Raw genomic sequence first — 27,017 nt, forward strand, 5'->3', positions numbered from 1 at the left:
CACCTGGCTTGGGTAAAGCCCAACTTGTCAGAAGGGGAGAGACACCGTGGCTCGATGATTGCATTTACCGCTACTTGAAAGGTCTGATTTCCGTAAAAAGGAAAGGAAAAAGTAGTTTGTTCTTTCTTGCCTGAGAGGGCGTCCTGCAGCCAGGCACATCGATTGCAAAGGTCCTGTTGGTCTTCAAGAGGAGCAGAATGAATTGTTTGGTGTTACCTGAGCTCCTGAAGGTCTCAGGCTGGGAGCAGAGCTCCACCGTGGCAGCTTCTGTGCCGGGCACCAGATCCGGCGGCTCTGCTGAGCTTGATCTAAGCGATGTTCCCTACCAAACCACCCAGGACTCCCACAAACCAGGCAATTCCACGGATATACCTGAGTAAGCAGTGATTAATCGTTACCTGCCCCCTCCCTCCCTTGGTGTGCAGCCAAAAAAGAACCAAAAATGCTTCACCGTGTATTTGTCTTCCCGCAGTTTCTGCCTAATGCACTCATATAGGAGAAGGTTTGTATGTATTTAATAATAGAGTCTTTCTGAGAATGCTTGGAAAACCAGGCAAGTGTTTGTGTGCGGGTCCTTCGGTTCTGTTCCGTCCTAAATTTGTGTCAGCTTTTAATGTTTATTATTTTGTTGTGTTGTAAACCTTTCTCCCCAAAATTCATGAAGTTCTTGCAACTGAGTATATCACAAAGGGAACATAAATTATTAATATTTTATTCTGTTTTAAAACACTTAGGCTTAGGCTGCAGTACAGTTTGGGTGTTTGGTTTTGGTGTTTTTCTTTACGGACTATCTTGGGTTACGCCTGTAGGAAAAAAAAAAAAGTGTTTATATATGTAGAGCAGGGCAGGCGGAGTGCGCTATTGCAGAATTCTGTAGAACTGACCTGGAAACCAAGGGTTTTGGAATAAAACATCCACTAGCTTGGTATCGAAGGAAAAGGATGAAGAAAATAAGTCCTAAAAGACCACTGAAGGGTTGAAGGGACTGAGTCTCAGTCTTTCAGCAGCGTCTGAGTGCAAGAGCTGTCATCACAGCATTAGTGCACAAATTCACACGGCATCAGGAACGCCGAGAGAACTGTCACTTATGTCAAGAGTGGCAGCAGAGCCCTCAATGAAAGGACATTTTGTGAGGATAGATGTACTTTATTATTTTTCTTTTGCATAGTCATACCTAGGCCCCACTTGCAAAGGGGGAAAAGAGAAAAGATTGAAGATAGTCCCTTGATTTGTCAGACAAAAACCATATGGTGGAGGCTACAATTGAGCCATGGTTGATCACACTCCCCTCTAATCTGCAGCTGTTTTCTTTCTGATAGATAAATATGTGTTTAAATAATGCACCCTACCTACCTCTGTCAATTTTTTTTTAATGTTCCCTTTGACAGCTGAATGTTTCCATTATGCCCAATAAACATCTTGGAGACTGACCCGTTCCTGCTTTAAATGCACATTAAGGCTGCATTTCCTTCGTTTCACCTTCCAAAGGAACCACTGCAGCTGTTCATTATTTGCAGCACTTACTACAAGAGACTCATTTTCAGGAGATAATTTTTTTTCCCTTAGAACTTCATAAAAATGTTTTAGTTCCTGACCACAAAGGCGCCGTGAATAACTATTGCAGAGGAGTGCTGCGAGCTTTGATGGCAGAGCTGTTCTGCTGTAAAAGGGCACAGGAGTCTGTCAATGGCACATTCTTTTCTTCCGTGGTAATGGGAAGAGACGGCGTCGCATTGTGCTATATTGTAGTCGGGTTTTGAAGCCGAACTCACTACATACCTGTAGCACAAAAAGGAAAAGGGTAACCATGTCAACCATTGTCCGGCTGGCAACCGGTACATGGCACCACTATCATTCACCGTAGCTCGTCATACCTTGGTAGCTTGTTTATAACGAGGAGGCGAGGGCTCTGAGGCTCTTCCTGGGAGCATTGTGTCGAGGCAGTGAATAGCTGGTTATAATTGCTGGATATGTTGGTCTTTCAGGTTGCTTTTGTGTTTTGATGCAAGTCCCTGTACTTTATTCCAGGGTGAAGAATAGGGAGGGGAACAACATAATTGCTGGGAAACTAATGGATACTTAAATAAGCTTCCCCTGGTTTTGTTTATATGAGTGGGAGAACAGACAGGCCAAAGAAAAAGGCAGTATTTATTATTTAAACTGAGGTGGCACCCGGAGTGCTCAATTTTTCCCAAGGACCCCATTGTTTGCATCCCTCCTGTTAAGTAAGTATTGTGTTTATTAGGGAATTATAGCAGATGCTGCAAGCCTTTACTGCGCCCCCAGCCCCGCTCTGCTGGGCACGCTCTGTGGCTGCAGTTAAGGACCCATCACCAGAACACTTACAGCGCCTTATAGGAAAAGTCCTATTGATTAGATAAAGGATAAAACCGCTTGAACTCAATGGAGATGAAATAAAAGGCTGTCTGTTGGGCTGCGGAAACAATAGAATAGTTTTCGCTTTCCTCAATTGGAAGACCATCTCTAATTGATTTAGTGGCCCTTGATCTGCAACGCTGGGGGCAGGTGTTAAGATTTTGAGACTTCTAAAACCACTTCTAATGTGCCCCCCTCTCTCCCCTCCAAGTCTTTTGTCAATGTGGCCCTTATGATTGACTGTATTTGGGCCATATCACACAATAGAGCCAGGTATCTAAGTATTAAATGAGCATCAGCCTTAGCCAAAAGTCCAGTAGAAAGTTCACGGATTAGGGACACGCGCAAATATTTTAAGTGTATGCGGAAAATATTTAGGAACATCACATCATCTATATCAGTTGTGCTGGATGAGCAGCAAGGCCAGTTCTCCTGCTGTCGGGTCCTGAGAACTGGCAGAGACAGCCGAGAAAACAGCCGGAGCTGCCAGGGGTGGACGGGTTGTACCAGTCACACCGTCAGGAGCCTTCCCTGCTCAGGCAAGGGGCACCAGGGCCGAAAGGCTGGAAGGAATACACTCAGAGAAGGGAGACATCAGGCAAACAGTGCCAGAAAACGGTGAGAAACTATGACCAGAAACCCCATCTAAAGATATAATTAATGTAGAAAACTCATCACTTGCTTTGCTGGAAGAATATAGCAATCAGCAAGCACAGGGGTGCATTAAGGTGTGATAAGTTATTGTGGTTGTTTCTAGATGTATCTGATAGTAGTTGTTAAATTGGGAGTCAGGTCTCAGGTGGGGTTATCTCAGAGACCAAAGATCCAGAGGCAGTTATCTGTTGTTGGGCTAACAGCTCCAACTCCTCTTGTCTCTGTTTCCTTGTCTTTTTGGTAGGAATAGTGATATCAGTCTTTGTTAAACCCTTTGATGTAGGTATTTAACTCCCCGGATTGCCTTGGGGGAGTTCTTTGACCTCTGTTTATTTATCTATAAAGTGAGGGTAATGATATCCGCTCATCTCAAAGCAGCAACACAAGACTTATCTGAGTAATGATTGCAGAGCCCTTGGATGAAAGGTGCCGCACAAGGGCAAACAACCAGTGTTTGTTCTTGTTACTACCATGATTTGACTTAGGAAATCACGGGTTTCACGAGCGTGCCTGAAAGCACGCTCTGTATAAAAGTGTGCAAAGCCCTGATGGGTGAGCACTGATGGGACTACACTACGCTCGCTGTGACTCCTGGCTTATTAGTATTATTATCCGTGTTTTACTTTGTGGACGATACATATGGAGTAGATCTCCTATCGTGCGAGCCTGAATTATTTCTGATTGCCAAACGCAAACCGTTCCACCGGTGTGAAGAGGATGGGTGAACATTTCGCTCCTGAAATACCCAATAATCTCATGAACCCATTCTGTTAGTGGTTGAAAAACACTATTATGTATAATGTTAAAGGATATGGAGAAATGGCCGGTGCTTTATGCTCTTTTTTACAGAGCTCAGATCATTGAGATAAATTGCCTTTCTTGTATTCCACATTCATCTTCATAAACCTATTGCTATCCCTCATTTGCTCCATCCTTGTTTCGGGGCAGAGGGAAGATGAAGAGTGTATCTTTAAGCAGCGTGCTCTGTGTTTCAGGAAGCCTGGCCGGTCCCCCTGGTGAGAATGAAAACGTTCTCAGAGAGATTTTGATTTGCTTTGCTTTCCAGAGGCCCTGCAGGCAGGGCACGTTTGATCTGACCCTTCTGCTCATTGGGGGTTTTCACGCTGCTCACTGATGGCAGTGAAAACCCTCCACGTAGAGTGTGTGCTCAAGAGTGTGCTCTGTGCTCTTGAGAGAAACCTTGGTGCAATAGAAACCAAATGTCTTTTCCACAACCTTTTGTCTGTTCCCTGCTGCAATTACTGCGGGATCATTTTTTTTTTTTTTTTCCAGCCTTCCTCTTTCTGTCTCTTCAACACAGAAGTGCACAGACTGTGGCCTGGAGTCACAGTGTCACCTCTGTTCCCTTTGTAGTTTGGAGGGAAGAAAGGAGGAAGGAGCAGAGGGGTCTGAGCAACCCTCGGGGCGATGGCAGCCACGCTGCACCACCAAGACTCTGCTCTCCCCGGGTTATCTCCAGCACCTACCCAGCTTTTTGGGCTGCGGCTCCAATTCAGAGGGGCTCTGCAAATCGCTGTTCTCCTCCTGTTCTGGGATTTACTGGGATTGCTGGGTGCTGCCTCTGGAAGGAAGCCTGGCATGACCTGCTGAAACATCCATCTTTGCAAGTGTTGGGTTCTGTGAATCATAGAATCATAGAATGGTTAGAGTTGGAAGGGACCTTAAAGATCATCTAATTCCAACCCCCCTGCCATGGGCAGGGACACCTCCACTAGAGCAGGTTGCTCACAGCCCCATCCAGCCTGCCCTTAAACACTTCCAGGGATGGGGCAGCCACAGCTTCCCTGGGCAACCTGTTCCAGTGCTTCACCACCCTCACAGGAAAGAATTTCCTCCTAATATCTAATCTAAATCTCCCCTCTTCCAATTTAAAACCATTACCCCTTGTCCTGTCACTACACTTCCTGACAAAGAGTCCCTCTCCGGCTCTCCTGTAGCTCCCTTCAGATATTGGAAGGCTGCTCTGAGGTCTCCCCGGAGCCTTGTCTTCTCCAGGCTGAACAACCCCAGCTCTCCCAGCCTGTCTTCATAGGGGAGGTGCTCCATCCCTCTGATCATCTTCGTGGCCCTCCGCTGGACCCGTTCCAACAGGTCCATGTCCTTCCTGTGTTGAGGACTCCAAAGCTGGACACAGTGCTCCAGGTGGGGTCTCATAAGCTCAGAGTAGAGGGGTAGAATCACCTCCCGTGACCTGCTGGCCACACTTCTCTTGATGCAGCCCAGGATGGGGTTGGCTTTCTGGGCTGCCAGCGCGCACTGCCGGCTCATGTTGAGCTTCTCATCCACCAACACCCCCAAGTCCTTCTCCTCAGGGCTGCAAGGCTTTGTGTGTGCTGTGAAGGCTTTGTTGATCTTGGATTAACTGTGCAAAAGTAAAGATGGCTCTTAAAAGTAGCTGTAGGCAAACCCTTTCCATGGAGGTTTGTGGCATCACCTTGAACTATGGCGTTGAAGCCAAAAAACACCTTTAAACTGGGAGGTTTGAGTTCTCTTGGGCTGTCTTGGGACACCGGAGCGCTGAATCGCTTCCCTGGCCCCCGAAGGATGTATTTATGTTGCTGGTTTAGTTCAGATGAGGATCGTACTTTTGAGATGGGTTTTGAGATCGTTCTCCCTTAACGCACTTCAATTAACATCCCAGAGCAGTCATAGAGAACAGAGACGGAATCTTTTTGATATGAAGCTAAACTGGATCTGCTCTGAGACTTTACGGGTCCAGACTGGAGCTGGTCTGATGTAAGTCCTCTGAAACGTGTGTGTTGTGGGCACTGTGTACTCAACACCACCTCTTGTGCTCTGCAGATTTGCTCATACTGGGCTGTATCGCTTACAAATATATACACAGTCACCGTGGCCACGTGATGAGGGAAGTCATTTAGGGATAAAAGATCTGTATTCATGTATTTAGCTCGTGGAAAAATCTGTCCCTCAATCTGTGCGTCAGTTGAGAGATCTTTTTCTTGTTTGCTATTTTCCTTTCTCCCACCCTTCATCTGTCATGCCTGTCTGGAGTACAAGCTCTGCAGGGCAAGGACTCTCGCTAAACGCGTGAGCATTGGTTACCTCCGTGCGGTTTCAGCTTTGGTCAAGGCCTCAAGGCACTGCAAATAAACAACAGATTTTGGATGACGAGAGGCTTATTTATCTCTTTATATTTCTTCTCCCAATCTGCTTCACCCTTGTGTAATTAGGGGGGGGGTCAGGTCGTGACACCGCCTGGATCTCAATGATGAACTGGACGTTGGGTGTTTATTCGAGGTGGCTGCAACTGGTGCAGACCCATCAAAGGGAGAGATCCCGGGCAGGAGGTCGGTAACGATTACAGCCCCACTTTTCTCCATGCCAGTAATGCATCAAAGTGATACCACACTCCGAAAAAGCTGTATGACTTGCCTTTTCACTGATCCCTTCCGACACGCTGGCATTACCTTTCCCAAACAGAACAAGTTTAAGAAATACAAAAGGAGCTGGAAACCCTTTGGCTCACACTTGGCCGGCTGAGGGGCTCTTCGAGCGCACTGGCTCTCGTTGATGTGAGCTGCAGATATTTCTAACAGCAGCTCCCTTTGCTTTTCAAAATCTAGCTCACGGGGCAGATTTTCTCTTCCAGCAGGATTCTTTGAACCCGGCTCTTTCCTTTTACCCTCCATCGCTACTGCTGTGCTCCAGCGTAGAGACGGGCCGAGTGGGCAACAACGATTTTTTCCTTATTAATGTTCGTGGCGTCAGAATAGGTAGGAGCCCGTTTTGTTTGGCTTTCCTGAAATGCCAGAGTCTGTAGAGTGCAAGTAGCCAGCAGGCACCAAAGTCCGTGTACTCGACAGCCCTCTCCTGGCTAGATTCTATAGTGCTCAGCTCGATAGGCGAGGCGCTTGGTTTCTGCTTGTCTGAATGTGTCTGGACACTTTTTTTTTTTTTTGGGGGGGGGGGTGTTGTTTTTCAGAGCTCGGCTCAGGCTTCCGGTCAGATTTACACATCACGATCTGTTTGCCAGTAATTACAGCTTTGGCTCTCGCCAGCTGCCAGCTGTTGGAGAGGGGAGAGCGGGGATCTCGACACAGAGGGGTCCCAAACCCTCTCCGTCCCGACCCTCTCCGTCCCGACCCTCTCTCTGCAGCGGCTCTGCTGGTTCTTAGATGTGGGACTAAATTAAGATGACTCCCCGCTTTCCATCGCCACAGAGAAAAGGCAGCTCGGAGCATCTGTCCTTTCCTCTGCTTCTTAACCATCTTGACCATGTAGTTGCCCTGCCAATTCTCAGTGGGTTGACCACTAAACCTGAATTTCTGGCATTTCAGTGTCTTTTCTGTGGAGTTGCTGCACTCTCCTCTTAGGTTATCCAGGGACTGTTTTGAGGATTTAACATGTGGTTTGTCGGGGTTGTTTGTTTGGTTTTGGTGGTTGTTTTTTTTTTTTTTGAATGTCATCCAGACATTCCTTTTCTGCTTTAAAAGTGTCACTAAACTGCTGTTGCTCAATAATTATTTCCATTGTTTTTGCTTTCATGGAGTAATTGAATTGATCCGCTTGGTTTTGTAGCAGCAAACATTGCTAAGCCAAGAATATTTTCTAACCCATCTTTCTTCCAGTTTTCTCAGGGATTCTGAGTATGTCTTTACTGATGATTTCCCTGCATATTATACAACTTGCCCAGAGGAATGAAAAAGTCATTTGTTTTCTGTGGAGTATTAAAAAATAATGCTATCATTGTGAAATGTCCTTGCCCTGCAATGCTGGACAGTCTTGCATTAATTTTCTGCTTGCTTGATCTCTGATATACAAAGATTCTATAGAACATGACTGCAGCGTGAACCCCTGTTTGTTATTAATTTTCTGATGCTGTGTGCTGTGCGAGCCCCTGCCCTGCCTTTCTTTTCTCTCCCTCCCGTTTGCCATTTCAGGAGTCTGTCGAGAGAAGCGGTAACGATGCTGCTGCTGCTGCTGCATCCCTCCTCTGCGCGTCACAGCTCCTGGAGGAGCAATGGCAGGATGTGGCTGCCCTGTCACGGCACAGGGAGGCTTTAGGAACACAGTTCATATCCGAGCTTTTTATGAGCTTTAATTAAAGTCCTTGTCTTACCCTGTAGTGTCTTGTTTTGACAGAGGTGGGTGGGAGGTGAACTCCATACTATACCTACTAGTTATATATTTATAACTGCACAGTCTGGTGGCCTCTGAAGCTCAGGTAGGTTTTCCCTGGAGCCAAAGGGTTGAGCAGCATCACCCCGAACACCCCGGTTCAGGAGCTGAACATGCTCTGCCATCGCAGTTTGTGCGTTCAGTGGGTTTGGCAGAGGAGCTGAGACGAGACTTTATTCCCCATCACTTCTACGCCAGGCTGTCCCCAGGGTCAGGGCACGCTCCATCCTCTCTGCTGACCTAAAGCCACCTCCTTCAAGGAGCCCTGCCACCAGGTCCTCCAGCGTGTCACCCGCAACTAGGCAACCACCTGCCAATACTCCATCCTCATCCCTAAATTATTTTCTCTCCCTCAACCTAAAATAACCCTTCCCCTTCAGCTCTGCCCTGCTCTGCCTTAACTTACGGTGCTGCAAGATGCAGAGACTGTTCCATAACCTTTCAGCGAAGATGGTGATTATATAAATCCTCGCCCCAATATGAGTCATATATTGGTACTTTTTGGAAACTGGGGGGCTGCAGTTTCCTCTCGGCGTGGGCGCACCGCTCCCATCAGGCGCTAATGGAAGTGACACACGCACATCAGGAGGAGAAGCTGTCCCTTCTGCTCCTGGATTAACGTTCTTGCCAGTGCATTTGTGCCACCATAGACACTGATTTCTCTGCTAGGAGACAGTGGAGGCAATTAAAATCTTGTAATTTCTCATGAATAGAATCCTGCTGAGACATTCATTATAATAGGAGCTCCCTCCCGTGTCTGAGAAGGTCTGTAGTGCCAGTGGTTTCTTTCTTCTCTCCCACCAGAGGGAATTTATCTCACTGGTTTCTCAGGAGACATGAATAATTCCTTGAACTTGTGCTCAGTTTACGGTCATGATGCTTTGCTTGCTTCTCTTCTTTTGGTTTAAGACATTCCTGATCAACAGCTCTATATGTTGATGGTCTGACGTAGACCATCTGATCCCCACGTCAGGTGAAACAACAGTAGCACGGGCATCTTTTTCTTTTTTTTTTTCTACCAGTTATCCTTTTCTATGGCACCCATTTTCTGTAAAGGACCCCTTCAAATTGTCTTGAGATGACTGAAAAAACCCAGATGATCTGCTCTCTGAGGCCAATGCCATAATGTTGAGCATTGAATTGTAAATGACGACAGAGGAGAAGGACTCCGACATGTTATAGCTTGTTGGGGATGCAGGGGTTAGATACTATCTGTATATTTAATATTTTCATATTAAATGGAATTAGTGCCAATTATAAATGTGGTTCTATGCATTTTTTAAATCGAAACGGCATTGAGACTGTCATCTGACTCCAGCCAAAGCCTTTTGGGTATAGTATAGCCAGATAACATAGAAGGAAAACGTTCCATTTCTTTTATTAGTCTGATGAGGCACCCAGTATCCCTTTCTTCTAGCACTGGTGTGGGTTTTAATCATAAGCCATCATGTTGCCTTGTTTAGACCTACTCATGTCTTAAGGACAAAATATTGTGCAATTTGAGTCACATTTCTCCAGCATTTTGGGTCTCTTGATGTACAGAATCCACGCACAACTTTAAATAGTGTTTAAAAGTCTTTAAAGAAGCCATCAGTTTCTGGATAACTCCTTTGCACTCTATCAATTCCAGGCAGATCTAATGAAAAGGCAGTATTTTAATATGAGACAAAGACTTATATCACTCATTCTCCAGTCAGCTCCTTCATTTGTCACTGTGGCAGCAACATTATCGGATGTTCATATTAAATACTGTACTTATTTATTGTGAGTAATGGATGGAGCAGGTTGCCATCTTTATGATCACTGCATGAAAAAACAACTCTACCTTTTCCTTTATTCTCATCATTCTTTTTCGACAGACGCAATGTGCTCGGTTTCCCAAATGCTGCCCTGGACCTAGGGCCTGGGAGGATGCTTCAGGCTCTGAAATACCTTGGAAGGTCCAGGTCCGTAGCATTTCTGGCCTGAAACGCCAGCAATTTGGAAAGCCAGCTGGAGCTGGGAGAGTTGGGGGTCAGGAGAATGCTCTGAGGAAGTTATTACTGGGTTGTTGACCCAGTAATAATTACTGGGTTGTTAATAATAGTAATAATTAATTAATTAATAATTACCTCTGCTCTTTCTTCTTGATCTCTTGGGGACGTGCTTAGATGGACCTTTGACTTGTCCTGGTAGGTTAAGGACAAATGATGTACGCTTTGCAGCTCTTAATGCAGTGCAATGCGTAGGGAGCAGAAATCCCTGGTGAGAATATAGGGGTTTTTTTAAGTGCCTAAATGCATGCTGAGGTGCCTTAAAAGAGACTACATTTTTAAAAGTATGTGTATTTAGGCACCCAAAGAGATGGAGAGGTACCCAAAGGGGTTCCTTCACATCTAGGTAGGTAACTACTGCACTGTGCTGTATCGCCTTTGAAAATCTAATCTTCTGTCCCTAAGCCATGTAAAAGCCTTTTTGAACCAGCAGGCTTCCATTCCTATTGAATTCTATAGGAAATTATCCTAATAGCACTGAAAGCAATATTAATGGCTTTCCAATTAGAATATCTAAATAGTTTGTTTATTTTATTGGCCTTCCGTGGCGGAAAATCGAAGTTTACTGTGAATCTCACTTTAGTTTTTCATCAGTGGGCCTTTTTGTCAGGAGCCAGATTCTCCATGAAAAAAAAAAAAAAAAAAAAAAAAAAAACCACAGATAAATCGATCTAAAAGAAATATTTTGCCCAAGGAACAATAACAAAGCTTAGAAGACTTTCTTCTTTCTGGGAGTTTCCTTTAGGGAAACCTTTTCATTTACAGATTGAAAGATCAAATCGGCCCATAGAGGGAGCAGTGGGGTGCGGATGATTTTTCTCCTGATCTCCAGAAAAGCACACTTAGTTAGAGAGTCCATCGAGAGGTTCGGTTTTAAAGGGAAAGGCGTTTGTGTGATTGGATAGAAGGATTAGGAAGTTATCTGTAGGGAAGGAAAAGAGAGCTTAAAATCCAGTTCACAGTGTCAGCGGAACTGACAAGGTCGTGTTATAGAGGGGTTTAAAACGTGAAATACACTCTGCAAGGATGACTGAATAAATCATAAAACTCTGTCTTTATGGTATACCCTTCTAGATGGTTTTAAAAGTTGGTGAATATTTTAATGCCACTTAAGAAATTAAGAGATATATTTTAATTAACTTCGTTTTATTCAAAATCAATCCATTTTTTAGAGTATTATATAGGCCCATATATCCATGAGTTGCTTATTAAAGACACATAATTTATTAGGTTAATATGCTTATAATAATTACTAATACAATGATGTTTGTTTAACTCCTCTAGTTATTAATTAACAGTTAACTTTTTATGAGCTATAGATAGACCTTTAGCGGGCCATGCCGGAGTAACTGATGGTGGCACTGTCTTCTCCCTGGGTCTCCTGCCGTTTCTCTACGTTTCTCATACCAAGACCTCTCTTCTGACGTAGCAATTTTGGGACCCCATATTCCCAGCCAGAAATACAAGAATTGAATAGGATCACTGACCCCACCTGACCGTCATTTGTAGCATTTGGGCTCCAGATTTCCCCTGGTACCAACTTTTTTTACTAGGAGATGGTCTGAGACTTGCCAACCACAACCGTTTATCTCCGTATGTTGAAGAAGGCGTCCTGTGCCCAACCCCTACAGCCTTCAAAGGATTTCAGGTTTGGTTCTAAACCTTGATTTACTCTTCAGATCTGGTTGCCAGAGCGGTTTTTGTCCTGGCTGCTCTCTGCTTGTTCTGACAAGGAACCTGCAGTCTCCGAAACGCCCCGTTGGCGTAGCCCAAAGCCAGGGCACAATTCCAGCTGGACCCATGGGATCCAGGTCTAAATGGATGTAGGATGCTCATAGGATCAGTTTGTAGGAGTGTTATGGTGGACATAAGCGTTAGACAAGACAAAAAAAAAGACTGCAGAGAAGTGAATTAAAGGAGATACTGTGCTTTATTTAGAAGAAAAGCTCCCTTGGTACAGCGCCGGGGCTTAAGAACATACACGCCAGTTTGTGTGCGCGTGTACAAGCGTGTAAGAGATTAGGAGACAACAGGACAATATTAGCCGTCCCTGTGGAATGGGGGAACATCCCCTCTGTGGGTGTTCAGCAGTATGTCCTTGCTTTCTTGGGGAAAACTAGTGTAGAAACAGAGTTGTTGGTTCTTGTGGCGATGCTAAGCGGGCAGCGGGCTCGGTACCACGTCGCGTGGGACCTTGAGCTACCGAGCGAGGCTTCCTTCTTCTCCCTCTCATCTCCAAGGCGAGCTGCAGAGCCCATTAATCTGATTTAGCAGGAAATAGATAGAGGAGGCAAAGAAGAGGGTTCTGTCTGGAGCAGGAAGGAGACTGAACATGAAATTGCAGGAAATTGGTGGTGGGAATTGCACCTGCAATTCAAGCTACCGAAAGACTCTGGCTCAGTGCTTCACGCTGAATGTAGGCACACCAACCCCAGGCTAAGTTCCCAGTGGGAGCTGTACCTCTTAGAAAACCTGGGCTAATTAACGGTTTTGAAGACCTTCGCATAAAAATCAAGTTGACAGTTTTTTTCGGAAACGCTCAGATGTCACGCAGGCAACCTCGGTAACAACAGTGCTCATAAAACCCCCGTGCCGCCTCATAACCGAGCGCTCAGACTTCGGAGGTCGGGATTTTATCATAAATGAGATTTTGATTTTTTTGTCAATACGAGGATTACCTCAGGAAACAGGAATTTCAGAACAAAAGGCTTATTTTAAAAAGCAGCCAGCCAGGCGCTTTTGTGTTTGTTCCAACTGGAAACAGAAGAGAACACGTTCCCATTCATGTTTCAGAACTGACTTCAGTGTCTGCGTTTGTCCCTTTCCATGGGTTCAGTAGGAAGTGTAGGATTGTGCAGTTTCCTGAGTAGGAATGGTTTTCTGAGCTGACTCCGAAGGCGTGTTCCAGGGTTCTTAACCGTGATTTTTCAGCAGCATGAAATCCACTGAAATTGTTTACACCAGCTCTATCTTCCTAATGTGCCTAATCAATCTATCTCCAAGGTAAGCTCTGTGCTTCACTAATCGTAACGCTGTGATAGTATATCTTGCTTATTTTTACTCTAAATTATGATAGGGTTTGAAATGAACTCTGAATTTGATTTATCAACAGCCATGATGCTAATTCAGCAATGAAGTCATGGTGTTCTGAGACTAAATATTAGCACTAATGAGAAAACATAGCTTCCATATTTTCTAGCTCTGAGTTTCCACCACATATGGACAACTTCTAAAGTTGCGTGTAATTTAATCATGTAATCGTTAACTAGGCAACACATAAATCAGTTTACCTGGATTAGAGAGTACCAGCAAGTCTGAAACCAGATGATAATCAACTGCCAGAGAATATTTGTGCTTCAGTTCTGTTTCACAGAAGGAAAATGCGTCTCACGCAGGCCAGCGGTGGTTGCCCCATCGCCCTTTCCATCGGGATGAATGGAGCATGTCTTTAGTTTTAAAAACAGAGTGTTCCTCTTCTTTGAAAACAGGAGCAACAGAGTTGAAGACACATGAACTGCGGTGTCTAAACAGTGGAAGCACAAGGCTGAGGTACCCAACCTGAGAGCGCTGAACCAGCCGGGTGCTCAGGAGCTACATCACTTCTATCAGCAGGCTCCAGGGTTTAGGTTCTTGCCAAAGCAGTTACTTGTCTGAGGATCCTGTGACAGTCCGTGCCCTTATACCATTCTCCTTTCAGGGAAAAATATAAACTCCACTCCATCCCACCATGGGCTTCCCTCCAGAAACTGCTGGGACTGTCAGTCCCTCCTTACATTGCATTTCTGTCCGCTCGCTGATAATTCCGGTACCGCGAGTCACTTAGACATCCACGGCCTTTCGTGTTTCTCCAGATAGAATTTCCTTCTCTGCAGGATAATGAATAGTGGGAGATCTTTCTTCAAAATTGAGCAGAAGGAAAAAACTCATAATACATTTCCAACATGAAATAGATCTGTTCTGAAAACCTGCGTTTCTAAAATTTGATTTAACGGTTTACCAGGAAATTATTTCAACCTGGGACTGGTAGTGATTAGATCTTGCTGAACCGCGAGTGACTCTGAGGGAGAGTTAATCTCCGTCTGATCCTGAGCTGGTCTTCGCGGCAATAAGTCTGTTGCTGTGAGCACAGAAGAAGACACTTAAGCGGGAGTATGAAGAACTGGGTGATCTGTTAAACTCTCTCGGCGTTACTTGATGGTGCCATACCTTGGAGTTCATACTGGGGCCAAATTTCAGGTTGTCTGAAGCACCCTTTTAGGAGGCAGCGCAAGTAATTAAGAGCCTATGAAGGTGTTTGTCACACTGGGAGAGAAGGCAGAGAAAGAAAAGCATTTTAGAAATAAGGCCAATTGATATTCACCAGGGCCCTCATCCAATATTCCTTAAAGCTCACTAGGTTCAGTGGCTACATGGTAAGGTTTCACCTCCACTGATACACATTTCAAGTTCCAGAATAAGGATTTTTATTGATGTTTCAGTAAAAATCTAGGTTTTAATGGCTGCACCCATGAGAAGCAAAAGTCCAACCTGAATTCTTCTAATTCAGTTTTTTTAATACAACTTCTTCTGTAACAGTCATCAGAAATGCATAGAATAAGTTGGCTAATTTACCTCCCAATATTGCTTCTGATAAAATCCAGTGCAGTGTAAAAAACAAAAAAAAAACCACCCCAAAACACCCGAATTGGAATGTGGATACGTGCGTTTGCATGTTGGAACGACTGGGGGTTTAACTGAACACCATTGCTGAACGTTAGAGGAAAAATGGGCAGGGAATGTTGAGAAATATCTTTAACGCAGGTCAGAATTTCACTGAATTTCAGGTAAACTCCAGTGAGTCCAACTTGTTTTGAAGGGAGTTGTTATTCGGCACCGTGGCTGTTGAGCTGGTAACCTCTCCAGTGGCAATTCGATTGCGAAAGGGAAGATTTGCATTCTTAAATTTCCACCGCTAAATCTTTTATCTTCCTCCTGTAGCTGGGGATTTATGTAAATTTTGCTTGTAATGGAACCTTTGTTTGAAGTGTGCGCCTGCTAAGATGCAATGTTTATTACATTTAGAGTGAGGATCTACAGAGGTGTGGGCTTCAGAAGCCAATCCCAGCTAATTAATCTAGCCCATTAGCCCAAAACCCGCATGAACCCTTACAGTGCTTGTAAGACAATAAGCTCATTGTGTGATGGAGTCGGTGCTTTCTTCAGAGCCCGGATTCATTCGTTGACATTAATAAACTCCGCAACGCTGGATAGGCAGGATGCTCCCTTATTATAAGACATTAGAGCAGAAGACAGTCCTACTTGGTGCCAAACATGGGCTAAAACCAGAATGTCCATCACACGTACATCAGTGACTTTGGAGTGTCAGGCCTCTGACATAAGAAGGACACGGAGCTGTTGGAGCGGGGCCTGAGGAGGCCCCGGAGATGCTGGGAGGGCTGGAGCCCCTCTGCTGGGAGGACAGGCTGAGAGAGTTGGGGGGGTTCAGCCTGGAGAAGAGAAGGCTCCAGGGAGGCCTCGGAGCCCCTTCCAGTCCCTCAAGGGTCTCCAGGAAAGCTGGGGAGGGACTCTGGATGAGGGAGGGGAGCCCTAGGAGGAGGGGGAAGGGTTTGACACTGAAAGAGGGGAGATGGAGCTGAGATGTGGGGAAGAAGTTCTTTGCTGTGAGGGTGGTGAGAGCCTGGCCCAGGTTGCCCCGAGAAGCTGTGGCTGCCCCATCCCTGGAGGAGTTCAAGGGCAGGTTGGAGGGGGCTTGGAGCAAGCTGGTCTGGTGGGAGGTGTCCCTGCCCAGGGCAGGGGGTGGCACTGGGTGGTCGTTAATGTCCCTTCCAACCCGAACCATTCTGTGATTCTATTAATCTCATACTGATTTATGTTTTTCCTCCTGCAAAAGTTTTTTATCCTTCAAGTAAGTATTAGGCAGTGTCGTTTTTAGAAATTAAAATAGAAATGATTCAGAAAATGCTGTGAACAGACGCATCCATCATCTCCTGTTAAACGTCTTGGCGTTCTGTGTCCCACCCCTGAGCTCCACTCGCTGCCCTGATCCGTGCTGCCATGGAGCATCACCGGGAGCGAGCACACGAAGCCAAGGACTGAATCAGATGTTACGACAGATTATATGAAAGGAAGAGCTTTATTTTTTTATCTATTGTGTTTCCATGCGACCAGTCTTTATCTTCGTTTACAACTGAACTTCTTCCAGGACTAAATGTACAGAATTTTGTCACGCAAATGGCTGTGGAGAGTGGCACGGAGGAGGCAGCGAAGGACACTGTGGCAGAGGAGCCCAGTTCTGTTCTTGGCTCTACCTTTGGTTTGCTGGCAGGCAAATTCCCACTCCCACCTTCTAGCTGGTGAAAAAGGTGTCTTCCATGGAAAAAGCCTTGAGAGGACACAATTCCATAGTATGTATTTAACTACTGAGGTGCTTAGTGACCTGTTTGGATTTCTTTCACTCTAGTTTGGACTTTTTTCACTCTAGTTTGGTTTTTTTTCCTCTAATCATCTGCATTTTAGTCTCCTAGAGGCCATAGGAGCTGAAAGGTCCCAGCCTGGGTTGGAACTGTGGTGTTTTAGTCTCTGCACAAACAGCCCTTGCTTCAAGGAGCTCTGGTCTCCAAGGGCAAGCAGGGGCAGGACTTCATCTTCTCATTTTCCAGCTCATAAAATGACGTGTCCAAGGTCACATCTCTCAGTATGTCAGACACGAGTTCCATGGCAATAAGGAAACAAAAAAGAAGGTACTTCAGAATCTGGAGGAAAAAAAATGCTTATGAAATTAATTTCCAACAACTTAAATGTTCTTGAATAGACTAAACAACGTCATCAGTATTTTCCATCCTTTTTACTTGCATCGAACTGAGTGGTGGTGAAATTGCCCAGTTTGCCATAGTTTCTCCAGTCAAGGCTGTGTCCTGAAGCAGCTTTTGTGGGTTTGGGTCTCATGTGGGGTCATTTCACTGGAAATGAAAACGGATCCCTCCTGTCTTTCTGAAAATGCAACGTTATGTTTAATAGAAGTAGTTTCAGGCAAGGAAAGGACGCCCTGTTTTGGGGGGACGTTCTCTGGAGGCTTTCACTTTGATCAGGAAGGTGGTTTTTTGAGTTGTTGCTGTGGTGGTTACCTCGCTTCTAGAGGCATCACAGGAACTAAGTTGGGAGGGAGAGGGGGGGATTGTTGGTATTTTTTCATTCCGTTTTTACTGGAAGTGCCTCAACGACAATGCTTCTTACAGCCATTTGATGGGTTTATTTTTTTTTTTCCTTTTTTTAAATTCTGTTGATGGGATTTAGGACCCCAAAGAGGGAGGGAGAGTTCTACAAAAGCCAGGCCTGAGAACAGGGAGGTGCAAATCCATCGCTGGGCTTCATTATCCTACAAATAATTTCTACAAATTAACTCCTTCATCTCATGGGTTGTCTGAAATACCTGTTTTATTTTCTTTTTTACACTGACAAGGAATATCCACCCTCCCTCCACACAACGGCACGGTGACCCTTACTAATATCATTTCAGACATACGCAAACCTGGCTTTTAACTGAAAACAAGTGAGAGATTCCCTAAAACTGCTGAGAAACGGTTGAAAGGGAAGCGTGTTTATCCACCGTTCAGGGATGTTGTCGAGATCCTGATCCTTTTGACTCCGGTTTGGGGAAAGGGAGAAGACAAGCCCCCGGTGCCGCCGGCGGGACTCAGGCCGTTAATGTTCTGTGTATTATTGCTGTAAAGCCAGGACCTCAATCTCTCAACTCTCCAGAACACAAACAGTCCTTGGCTTTTATAGAATCATAAAGAGCCGCCTTAACGGCTGAGGACAAATTCAAGCCCTGATAGGAATTGGTGGAGATATTACTGAATCCAAAGGGAGTTAGTGTTTCTTGCGCTGTGGCGGAATTTGATCCACAAGTGAACACAGTTGTCCCATCAAATTCTACCGAGCAGCTTGTCTCCTGCGTTCTTGCCATTCTGCTGTCACGTAAAATGACGTTTTCCGCTGAATTCCAGCCTAGTTGGAAGAGTTTTGGAATCTCTCCAGCCTTCTGCGGAGGAGCAGGGGGAGGAATCTAGCCGCCGAGGAGATCCAAATGCAGGAGGAACTCTAACCCTGCAAAACTTATAATTAGTCTTAATGCCTTTGCTTTTTTCATACCTTTTTGAATGAGGCGCACCGTGCAATGGAAATCTGAGATAAATTAGCTCTGTATTCTTCGCTTAAAGTTTGGCGTGGAAAATAAAAAGGCATTTGTGACAAGACTGAGTCACGTGTAGGATATTTCCAGCTATAATGAGCTCAGGTTTTCTAGCGGTGTTGGAATAAACTCTTGCCTGTATCTCCTGTAGCGTGTGGGGTTTTTTTCCCTAGGACCATATATCTTTCTACTTGATCAGCTCATCTCTTGCAGATGATAAAATTATCTGCAAAGATTTGTGTCTGATGTTGTGCCATAAATCATATTTAGTTGTAGGATTAACATTTGCAAGCATAGAACATTTATGGAAAATAAAAAAGGTGGTGTGGGGCTGGCAGTTTCTGAGTATTTACATGAAGAGAGATGGGATTCGGGAAAGATCTTGCAGACTTTTCAAATACCTGACCGTTTTTACAAGGTGTGGATCTGCTCAGCTCCAGCGAGCATCAGTGGAGGCTCTTTGATAGCGTTTCTCTTGGTGAGGTTGTAAGATAAAGAATCCAGGAAACTCTGACCTTGGGCAAGCCGCTTTGTCGCAGAAGAAATAAACCCGTGTTCCAGCTGTGCTGAAAGCTCCCCGCGCTGGCAGCCGGGTTTTCCAGTTCCTTCACATGCTCAGGCTGGTCTGAGCTTTGTAGAAATGCTCAGTGCTGGAAGAAGGGCCAGTTTTTCCAAAGGTTTGTATTACCAGTAGCTTCCAGTTCACCCTTCGTAGCCAGGTTGTCCTAAAGAGGTCAGAACTCAGCACGAGAGACCGTTTGACAATCTGCCCACAAACGTCAACACCTAAATAGACAGTGGCCCCCTCTTATCTGGCTCCAGCGAAGGGACTCAGCGGTTAGGTGGCTTTCAGCAGATGTAACATCCATCCATGAGTGGGGACCTACAGGTAACACGAATGTAAGCTGTCCTGGTCAAGATCTCTATGTGCTACACGCAACCTAGAAGCGTTGAAGGTTTCTCTTGCCACAAGAACTGTGTGGAGGGGAGCCATAGGACAAGGGGGAAGGGTTTGCCACTGGAAGAGGGGAGATGGAGCTGAGATGTGGGGAAGAAGTTCTTTGGTGTGAGGGTGGTGAGAGCCTGGCCCAGGTTGCCCAGAGAAGCTGTGGCTGCCCCATCCCTGGAGGGGTTCAAGGCCAGGTTGGAGGGGGCTTGGAGCAACCTGGTCTCACTGAAGATGTCCCAGCCACTAGAAGGGATGGAACTGGAGGAGCTTTAAGGTCCCTTCCAATTCTAACCGTTCCATGATTCTATGAATGTTGATGTGCTGAGCACCCAGTGGGTTTGAGGCTGGTTTGCGATAGACACTGTACAAATGCGTGACTGAGCCCATTATTTACATGTTTCTCTCTTCTGATCTCTCTCTCTGGTGCAGGTTCCTCACCACATGAAGACTTTACCCTACTACAGTTACGACCAACCGGTGATCGGATACTGCCAAGCTCACAAGCCTCTCCATGTAAATAAGGGGTACGATACCATGTCCCGGGAGCAGGCTGAGACAACCAACCTGGAACTCAGTCGAGACCACAGCTTCATAGCCACCATCGCGCGTTCGGCTGCTCCCGCCATTTACATCGAGAGAATACCAAACTAACGGTGGCGACGGCTTCTCCAGGGGCGGAGTGGGGAGTGCTTTTGAGAGGGACCTTTCATCTCAGAAGAGACCAAGGCAAGAAACTAAAAATCTACCATTCCAGTTCCAAATGTTCCAACACAGACAAAGGGAAGGGGGATAAAGCAAACTCCGCAGACTGTGGAAGTGCTCTCTTGCAGTACACACTGAGAACTTCAGGATTTTCTTTGCTTTAAACTTTCAAACAAATTCCTCAATGTAAATATTAAAGAGAGATTGTCAAGTTCTTATTAAAAAAAAAGAAAAAAATAGATTTCACTCTAGCTACATAAAGGGATGGATTAAGAGTTTTGTTTGTATATTTGATTTTTCTACATTGCACGGTTCCAGGGAAGGAGAACCACAGGTAAAAAATAAAAGGGACGGGGAGGGCAAGGGTTTGGGTGGGGTGGGTCAGCCATGTTTCCTTATTAAGTGTTTATTACTCTTCAAAGATTCGTTTAATATTTTTGTTCTTTTTAAACAAACAAAAGATAGATATATATTTTCTTTTTTCTTTTTTTGTTGGGTTTTTTTTGTTGTTTTTTTTTTTTTTTAAGTGGTCAAGCGCTAATATTTCAAACTTCAGACATGGGCATTAAAGCTTATGTTGAACCAAAAGGACATTGGCAATTGATGCAGCAGAAACAAAGAAACTTGGGTGCATGTACATTTAAGACACAGGCTGTACACTACGGAGGGTGCTTTTGATTTTTACTATCTTCATTGTGCTTCATTGTTGACACTATAATTACTTTTCGGGCTCTAAAAAAGGGGAAAACATGCAACGGAGTAACGACTCTCATATTTACAGTCCAGCGGTGCTTGTTAAGCAAAATTAATGGACGTTTGGGAACCAAAATGGAAGTGATGTGCTTGAAATGGATCAGAAGGAAAAATCTTTTAAAGCAAGAGTATTTGGTGCAACTCACTGGCTGACACAATTTCTAAAACACAGGAGAATGTGTAACATCGGTTTTTGTTTTTTTAATTAATTATTATGATCAGTTAGTTTTTGTGTAGTTTTTATCAATAAAATGACGACAAAAAAAAAAGAAGTGGTGGAAAAAAAATAAACATATTATTTTGTGGTTGGGACACCACAGACAAGTTACTGTTTGAATGATTTCTCTGGCTGTGGGACACGGTGACTCCATGGACTAAGGGACAAGGCTTTGTCCTGTTTCACCCCATCTCACCTCTCAGAAGGAGCTCAAGGAATTGTTTTGAGGCTTAAGAAACCTGAGCCTGAAAAAGCTCAATTTATTTGGCTTGTCTAAGAAAAAGTTAAGGGGTGATTAGTTCAGAACACCTGTGTGGGCCTGGGGGAGGGGAAGAGGGAGAAGAAACCGTCTTTTTTACTAAAGTTTTTCTTTTTTTCTTCTATCAGAAGGCAGGCTTTTCAGATGCAAAGCGTGAGCTGAAGATAAACCAGTTCAGATTAGAACATAAGGTATAAATTTTTAACAACAATAATACAACAAGGGGTTTTAGGACGTAATGAATTTCCCGATTGCTTCAAGTATCTATATTGGGTGTTTTTATGAGAAATACACTTGGCCGCAAAGTAAGGGCTTAATGAATTTTGGGAAGTGCCCAGTCTTGTATCACAGATAGGATATTCTATTTTCCTCTGTGTTTCTCGCCTGAAAACCTTCTGTGTTTTTCTCTGAAAGGAAAGGAGGAATATGGATGTACGCATCCTGGGTGCTAGGCAGCTTGCAGGGAAACGTGGACGTGCAAAGTCAACTTGATGCATCGAAGGTAACGTATTTAGAATTAAGTGTTAGACAGGAAATGAAAAGAAAATGGAGTGAAAGGCTCGGGGATGAGTTTACAGCCAGCTCTATTAGACATCTCGATACCTGTCAGCTTTAGCACGGCCACAGACAGAGGGAGAAGGCTGCTCAAAACACCACTTTCCTTCAAATTGACTTTAAAACATTGACCCACAGCCTATCGAGCTGCAAATGGAAGAGCTCCCATTGATTCCTGTGGGCTCCGTAGCAGCAGCGGAACACATTTCAATACACATCAGAAGTGTAATGGAATTCCCAGGCTCCTAAAAGATCAGGGTGGGAATGTTTTTATTATAAGGTTCATTAAAGACAGTTGTATAATTCCGGCTCAGTTTTTAAGAGGACAGTTATGTGTCTGCCAACCTGATACAAACAAAACCAGTGAGGGAGATGTCAAGCGGGAACAGTTACTGTGGTTTCGTATGTTTTTTCCTTATGCCCCCAGCTGCTGGGCTCACCTGAATGTTGGAGAATAACTGTTTATTTTTTTTTTAATTCTGTTTGTAGTCTTCATCAATGCCGTTTCTCCCCCCACTCTGGGAAAAGCGACTTTGTAGCTCCTGTAAAGTTAAACAAACTCCCTTTTTTGATTTCTTGATTTGAAAATCACTTAAGTTTAGCAGTGTTTTGAGGGATGTTTGGAACTGGTGCTAGACTCAAATTACAGATTTTCTTTGCAATTATTGGGAATTGTGCCGCCCAAGAAGATCAAAATCTACTACTGTGTGCACGGTCTCCTGGATGAATTCATGCTTTTCTGGCTGAAATGTTGCTGGGTTTCTGCTGTTTATACGCTGATGCCAATTTGGGCAAGAACCCTACAACTTTTCTTTGTGTTCTTGGCAATTAAGGAGGTAATGTTCCAAGAATGCTTTGAAGACATGAAGTTATACCTTGGTTAGGTGCTAAAGGTCATGAAGAGCTAAATATTTATGTCGGGGGTGCTTTAGATCAAAGCAGGAGTCACTGCAGCACGTACTGAGCTACCTGGAGTAGTGTTGGTTGTGGTGATCAAACAAAAAGGGCTCGATACAACCCTGTGTGGGACTCCAGATGTAACAGAAATTGGAAATTAAACCAGCACGGCAGCAATTAAAGCCAAAGAAATTTGATTAAAAACTTGCTCTTCAACTGTAATGCAAAAAAAAAAACCACCCAGAACTGTAATACTTTCATTTTCCAGTCTTTCGTTATTTCATATTTATTTTTTGTTTTTAAAGTGTCAGTTCCTGGAATCATATGATTCTCTTACAGCTTAAAAATATGCCCGAACTCTTCTTAGGGAAGGTCTTTCTGCTCCTCTTCATACGGTTCTTGTGAGGGAAGTGACTGCTCTCAAAGGGAGGATGGAGCAACTCACCAGATGTCCAGGTAAGAGCCAAGAAATACAAATTAATGATTCCCTAATGATTCCTCTCCTAATAAATGGGGCCTTAATGACGACAATTCCTTGTGACGGCATCTTTCTGGTTCTTGCGTGGTGCCTGAGTGCCACCGAGCTCCCAAAGGAGGAGCCATCCTGCCGTGAGAGCTCATGGATGTGCAGAATCCAGACAAACAAGGGGAAAAAAAAAAAAAAAATCAGTCTGACCTTCAGACCAAAGCTGTTGAACTTTGCGCTGTGCAAAAGACAACAACTGATGTGACCAAATAACAGGTTCTGGAAGACTCTGGGAAAAATTGACTGCTGCCTGTCTCTTTAGCTAATAATTGTCTTGCAAATGTCAGTAGGGCACTGAAATTATACTGTCCTGATAACGCTGTGGGTAGGATCCGCCACAGTGGAAAAAGAGCCTGTAAAAGCACTCCGCCGCTCGGAATTATTTCCAAGGCTGGCAATATTTTTCTCTTGAGATTTAGAAATCTTTTGGAATAAGCTGCCCTTTTCCGTAATGAATTGGAAGTGTTCTGAAGATTGATAAACACAATTTTATCTTGACTCCCCACTGGAAAAAGTCCCTGAAGGAATTTGGCACATTGTACATGGGAAATCGAGATATTTTTAAGCTGCATGAAGATTTAAGGGTCTAATGTATGACATAGTGAAGGGAATTAATTTTTAGGTGGTTCCAGCAATTGGGCTCCTTCAAATGTCACTAGTCCCTTTTTTAAACCACTATAAAGGAAAGGGGGGTTGATAAGGCTGTAGGTCCATCAAGCTGGAACCTTGCCCTAAATTAAGAAAAAGAAATTACCTGTCTGATATTATTGCCCATGCGCAAGCTTTGGAATGCCTTTTCCATAACATTAATAGCAATAAAGAAGGCTCTGGCAGACTTTGTTACGTCTGGGCTTGTTAGAGGGCAAGAATTAAAATGTCTCCTTGCTCCCCAGAAAAGAGGGGGGAAGACAGATTTCAGGGACACACAACGTGTTCCTCAGTGCCCTGCGAGAGCTGAAAGTGTTGTTCTTGGTCACCATAGTCCTGCTTATCACTGGAAAGGTAAGATTTGATTATCCTTATTTTAGCAAGTGTAATTATCAATGGCAAATGAGACTAAACCAGCCCTTTCCTTAAAAATCCAGCCAACCTAACCCTGTACTGGTAAAAGAGTAAAACGGAAAGACTCAAGTAGACAGGTCAAATACAGAATAAGGAAATCCAAAAACACAGCAGTTTTGAGTCCTAAGTGGAGTAGCAGAACCAAATATTCCTTCATTTGTTTCTGGTGCAGTTACTTCGTTGGTACTTAATGCCCATTATTTGCTTTGATGCCCTGGTGGCTGGCGTTTTAATAATAAGTAGGCAGGTTAAAGTAAATTAGTCCATGGAAGAGAATTATATCAGTCATTACTGGAGTCAAGGGATACATTATACCTTTGTCGTTACTGTGCTGAGACACATCCTAGCACGGCAAAAATAAAACTACATTTGAGGCAGGCAGATCACGGGGTTCTCTCCCGCGCAGTGGCTGCCAGGCAGCCCTCCAGTGCTGGCTCAGCACTTCTGAGGTCTTCAGTGAGTGGAGAGATGGATGTGAACATTATCTGCTCGCTTCGAAGACATGATGAGCTTCAGTGGCTCTAAGATACATCACCCTAGGCCATTATTTAGGTGACTTTTAAAAACTGAGTGAGAAATATATACATACTTTCTTGTTTATTTTTGTTGTATGATTGAACTATAGGTAAGACAAGTTTTCTAAATAGCTACAAATAAGCTGCTAGATGCATTCATGCTTCTTTTAGTAATTTTTGGAATTTTTTTTTCTCTAGGAAGTGTCCAAAATTGGGCAGCAAAGGAAGAGAGTCATTCCAAACTCAGTAGCAGCTGAAACATTGCGCATCCGCAAGGCAGCCTTGAGTAACTGAGGAGTTAGTGCCTCTCAGGGAGGCAAGGTGCTGGTGACCGACTGCCACCTGGCCAGGTAGATCTTATTCCTATTGCATTCCTGTGGACACGATGGAGAAAGGCCTTGTGGTTGGTGAAGCGATGGCCTTTAGGACGGCTCATTGCATTAGTGACTGCAGGAGCTCCAGAGAGACCTGCTGGAGCACTGTTGGGGCTCTGCTATTGCTTTACTATGTGAATATCACTTTTCTTTTTTTCTGCCCTCCTAGATGTTAGTGTGTCTCGTGTTTCAGGATAGAGCCTGCATCTTATCACAGAATCCCAGACTGGCAGGGGGCTGGTAGGGACCTCTGGAGATCACCCAGTCCAACCCCCTGCCAGAGCAGGGTCACCCAGAGCAGGTCCCACAGGAACGTGTCCAGGTGGTGTTTGAATGTCTCCAGAGAAGGAGACTCCACCACCTCTCTGGGCAGCCTCTGCCAGGGCTCTGCCACCCTCACAGGAAAGAAGTTCCTCCACATGTTGAGATGGAATTTCCTGTGTCCCCATTTGTGCCCGTTCCCTCTTGTCCTGTCCCCAGGCACCACTGGGAAGGGTCTGCCCCCATCCTCTTGCCCCCCACCCTTTAGCTATTGCTCAGCATCGATGAGATCCCCTCTCAGGCTGCTCTTTTCCAGACCAAAAAGCCCCAAGTCCCTCAGCCTTTCCTCAGCAGAGAGATGCTCCAGGCCCCTCAGCATCTTCGCAGCCTCCGCTGTCCCCTCTCCAGCAGTTCCCTGACCTTCTGGAACTCGGGGGCCCAGAACTGGTCCCAGTGCTCCAGATGGGGCCTCCCCAGGGCAGAGCAGAGGGGGAGGATGACCTCCCTCAGCCTGTGGCCATGCTCTTTTTAATGCCCCCCAGGAGACCATTGGCCTTCTTGGCCACAGGGGCACATTGCTGGCCCATGGGCAACTTGTTGTCCCCCAGGACTCCCAGGTCCCTCTCTGCAGAGCTGCTTTCCCGCAGTTCACCCCCAACCTGTACTGATGCAGGGGGTTATTCCTTCCTAGCAATGCCCAGCATTTTGCACCAGTGCAGCCTTGGCCTCAGTGATAAGTGTCGGTGCAAGTGGAGCAGAAATAAATAATAAAGTCAAAAAAGCTCTATGTGTCTTTCCCCTTCCCTGCCACCCCCACCCCCCCAGTGATATTTTGCGTATTAAAAAGGCAAGCAAAATCAATTTGATAACGCAAAAACTATGGTAGCTTGTGACTTTCAATCAGTGCTGTGGACTCCCCAGTGATCTGAAGCACTCTTGTTTGCTAAAAGTGTGTTCTTGGAACAGCAGGAATTCGGGGATCTTTGATAGGCTGATGAAGGAGGAAAAAGAAAGCATTTTCCTCCAAAGTCCTCCTGGGATTTTGAGTTGAAAAGGAGAGCAGGGGAGCATATACAGTGATGGTAGTGTTCTGCTGGAAAAAAAAGATGCATGTCCCCAGAATTTAGAGCAAAGTAAGTCACCATCGTATGACTTGCTTGTTTATTCAGGCTGAATTTTCAGGGAAGGGTTGAACTTCACTGTATTTGGACATTTCATGCATTAAAAGCAAGAGGGCTGGCCAAATTAAATCGTAGAATGGTAGGAAAACATGGGTTGGAAAGGTCCTCTGGAGGTCACCTGGAGATGAACACAGAGTTCACTTCAGAGTGAAACAGGGTTGCTCCCAGTCTCCCTTTTCTGGCCGTCCAGCGCCTTACGTGAGAAATTCCTGCGGTTTCAGTGGCCACGGGCTCACAGGTTGGGCGAGCTTTGCGGGCCTGCCTCCTGCAGGAGGTTCCACAAGCTCAGCACAGTAGCACTTTCTGATCTTAGAACCTTGGGGTTTGTGATTTCGTCCAGATAGTTGTTTGC

The 27,017-nt window shown here is 44.9% G+C and overlaps 1 protein-coding gene across 1 annotated transcript in view; it reads left to right on the plus strand.

The window, feature by feature from the left end:
- The window catches only part of LRRTM4 (leucine rich repeat transmembrane neuronal 4), a 238,088-nt gene extending 218,074 nt beyond the window's left edge, over nucleotides 1-20,014 (plus strand). The window contains exon 4 of the mRNA XM_074164083.1: nucleotides 19,793-20,014. Coding sequence (XP_074020184.1) covers nucleotides 19,793-20,014 — 222 coding nt within the window. The remainder of the gene's footprint in view (nucleotides 1-19,792) is intronic.
- Nucleotides 20,015-27,017: the final 7,003 nt, after the last annotated feature.

The sequence above is a fragment of the Numenius arquata genome, chromosome 26, assembly GCF_964106895.1.
Source record: "Numenius arquata chromosome 26, bNumArq3.hap1.1, whole genome shotgun sequence".
Taxonomy (NCBI): Eukaryota; Metazoa; Chordata; class Aves; order Charadriiformes; family Scolopacidae; genus Numenius; species Numenius arquata.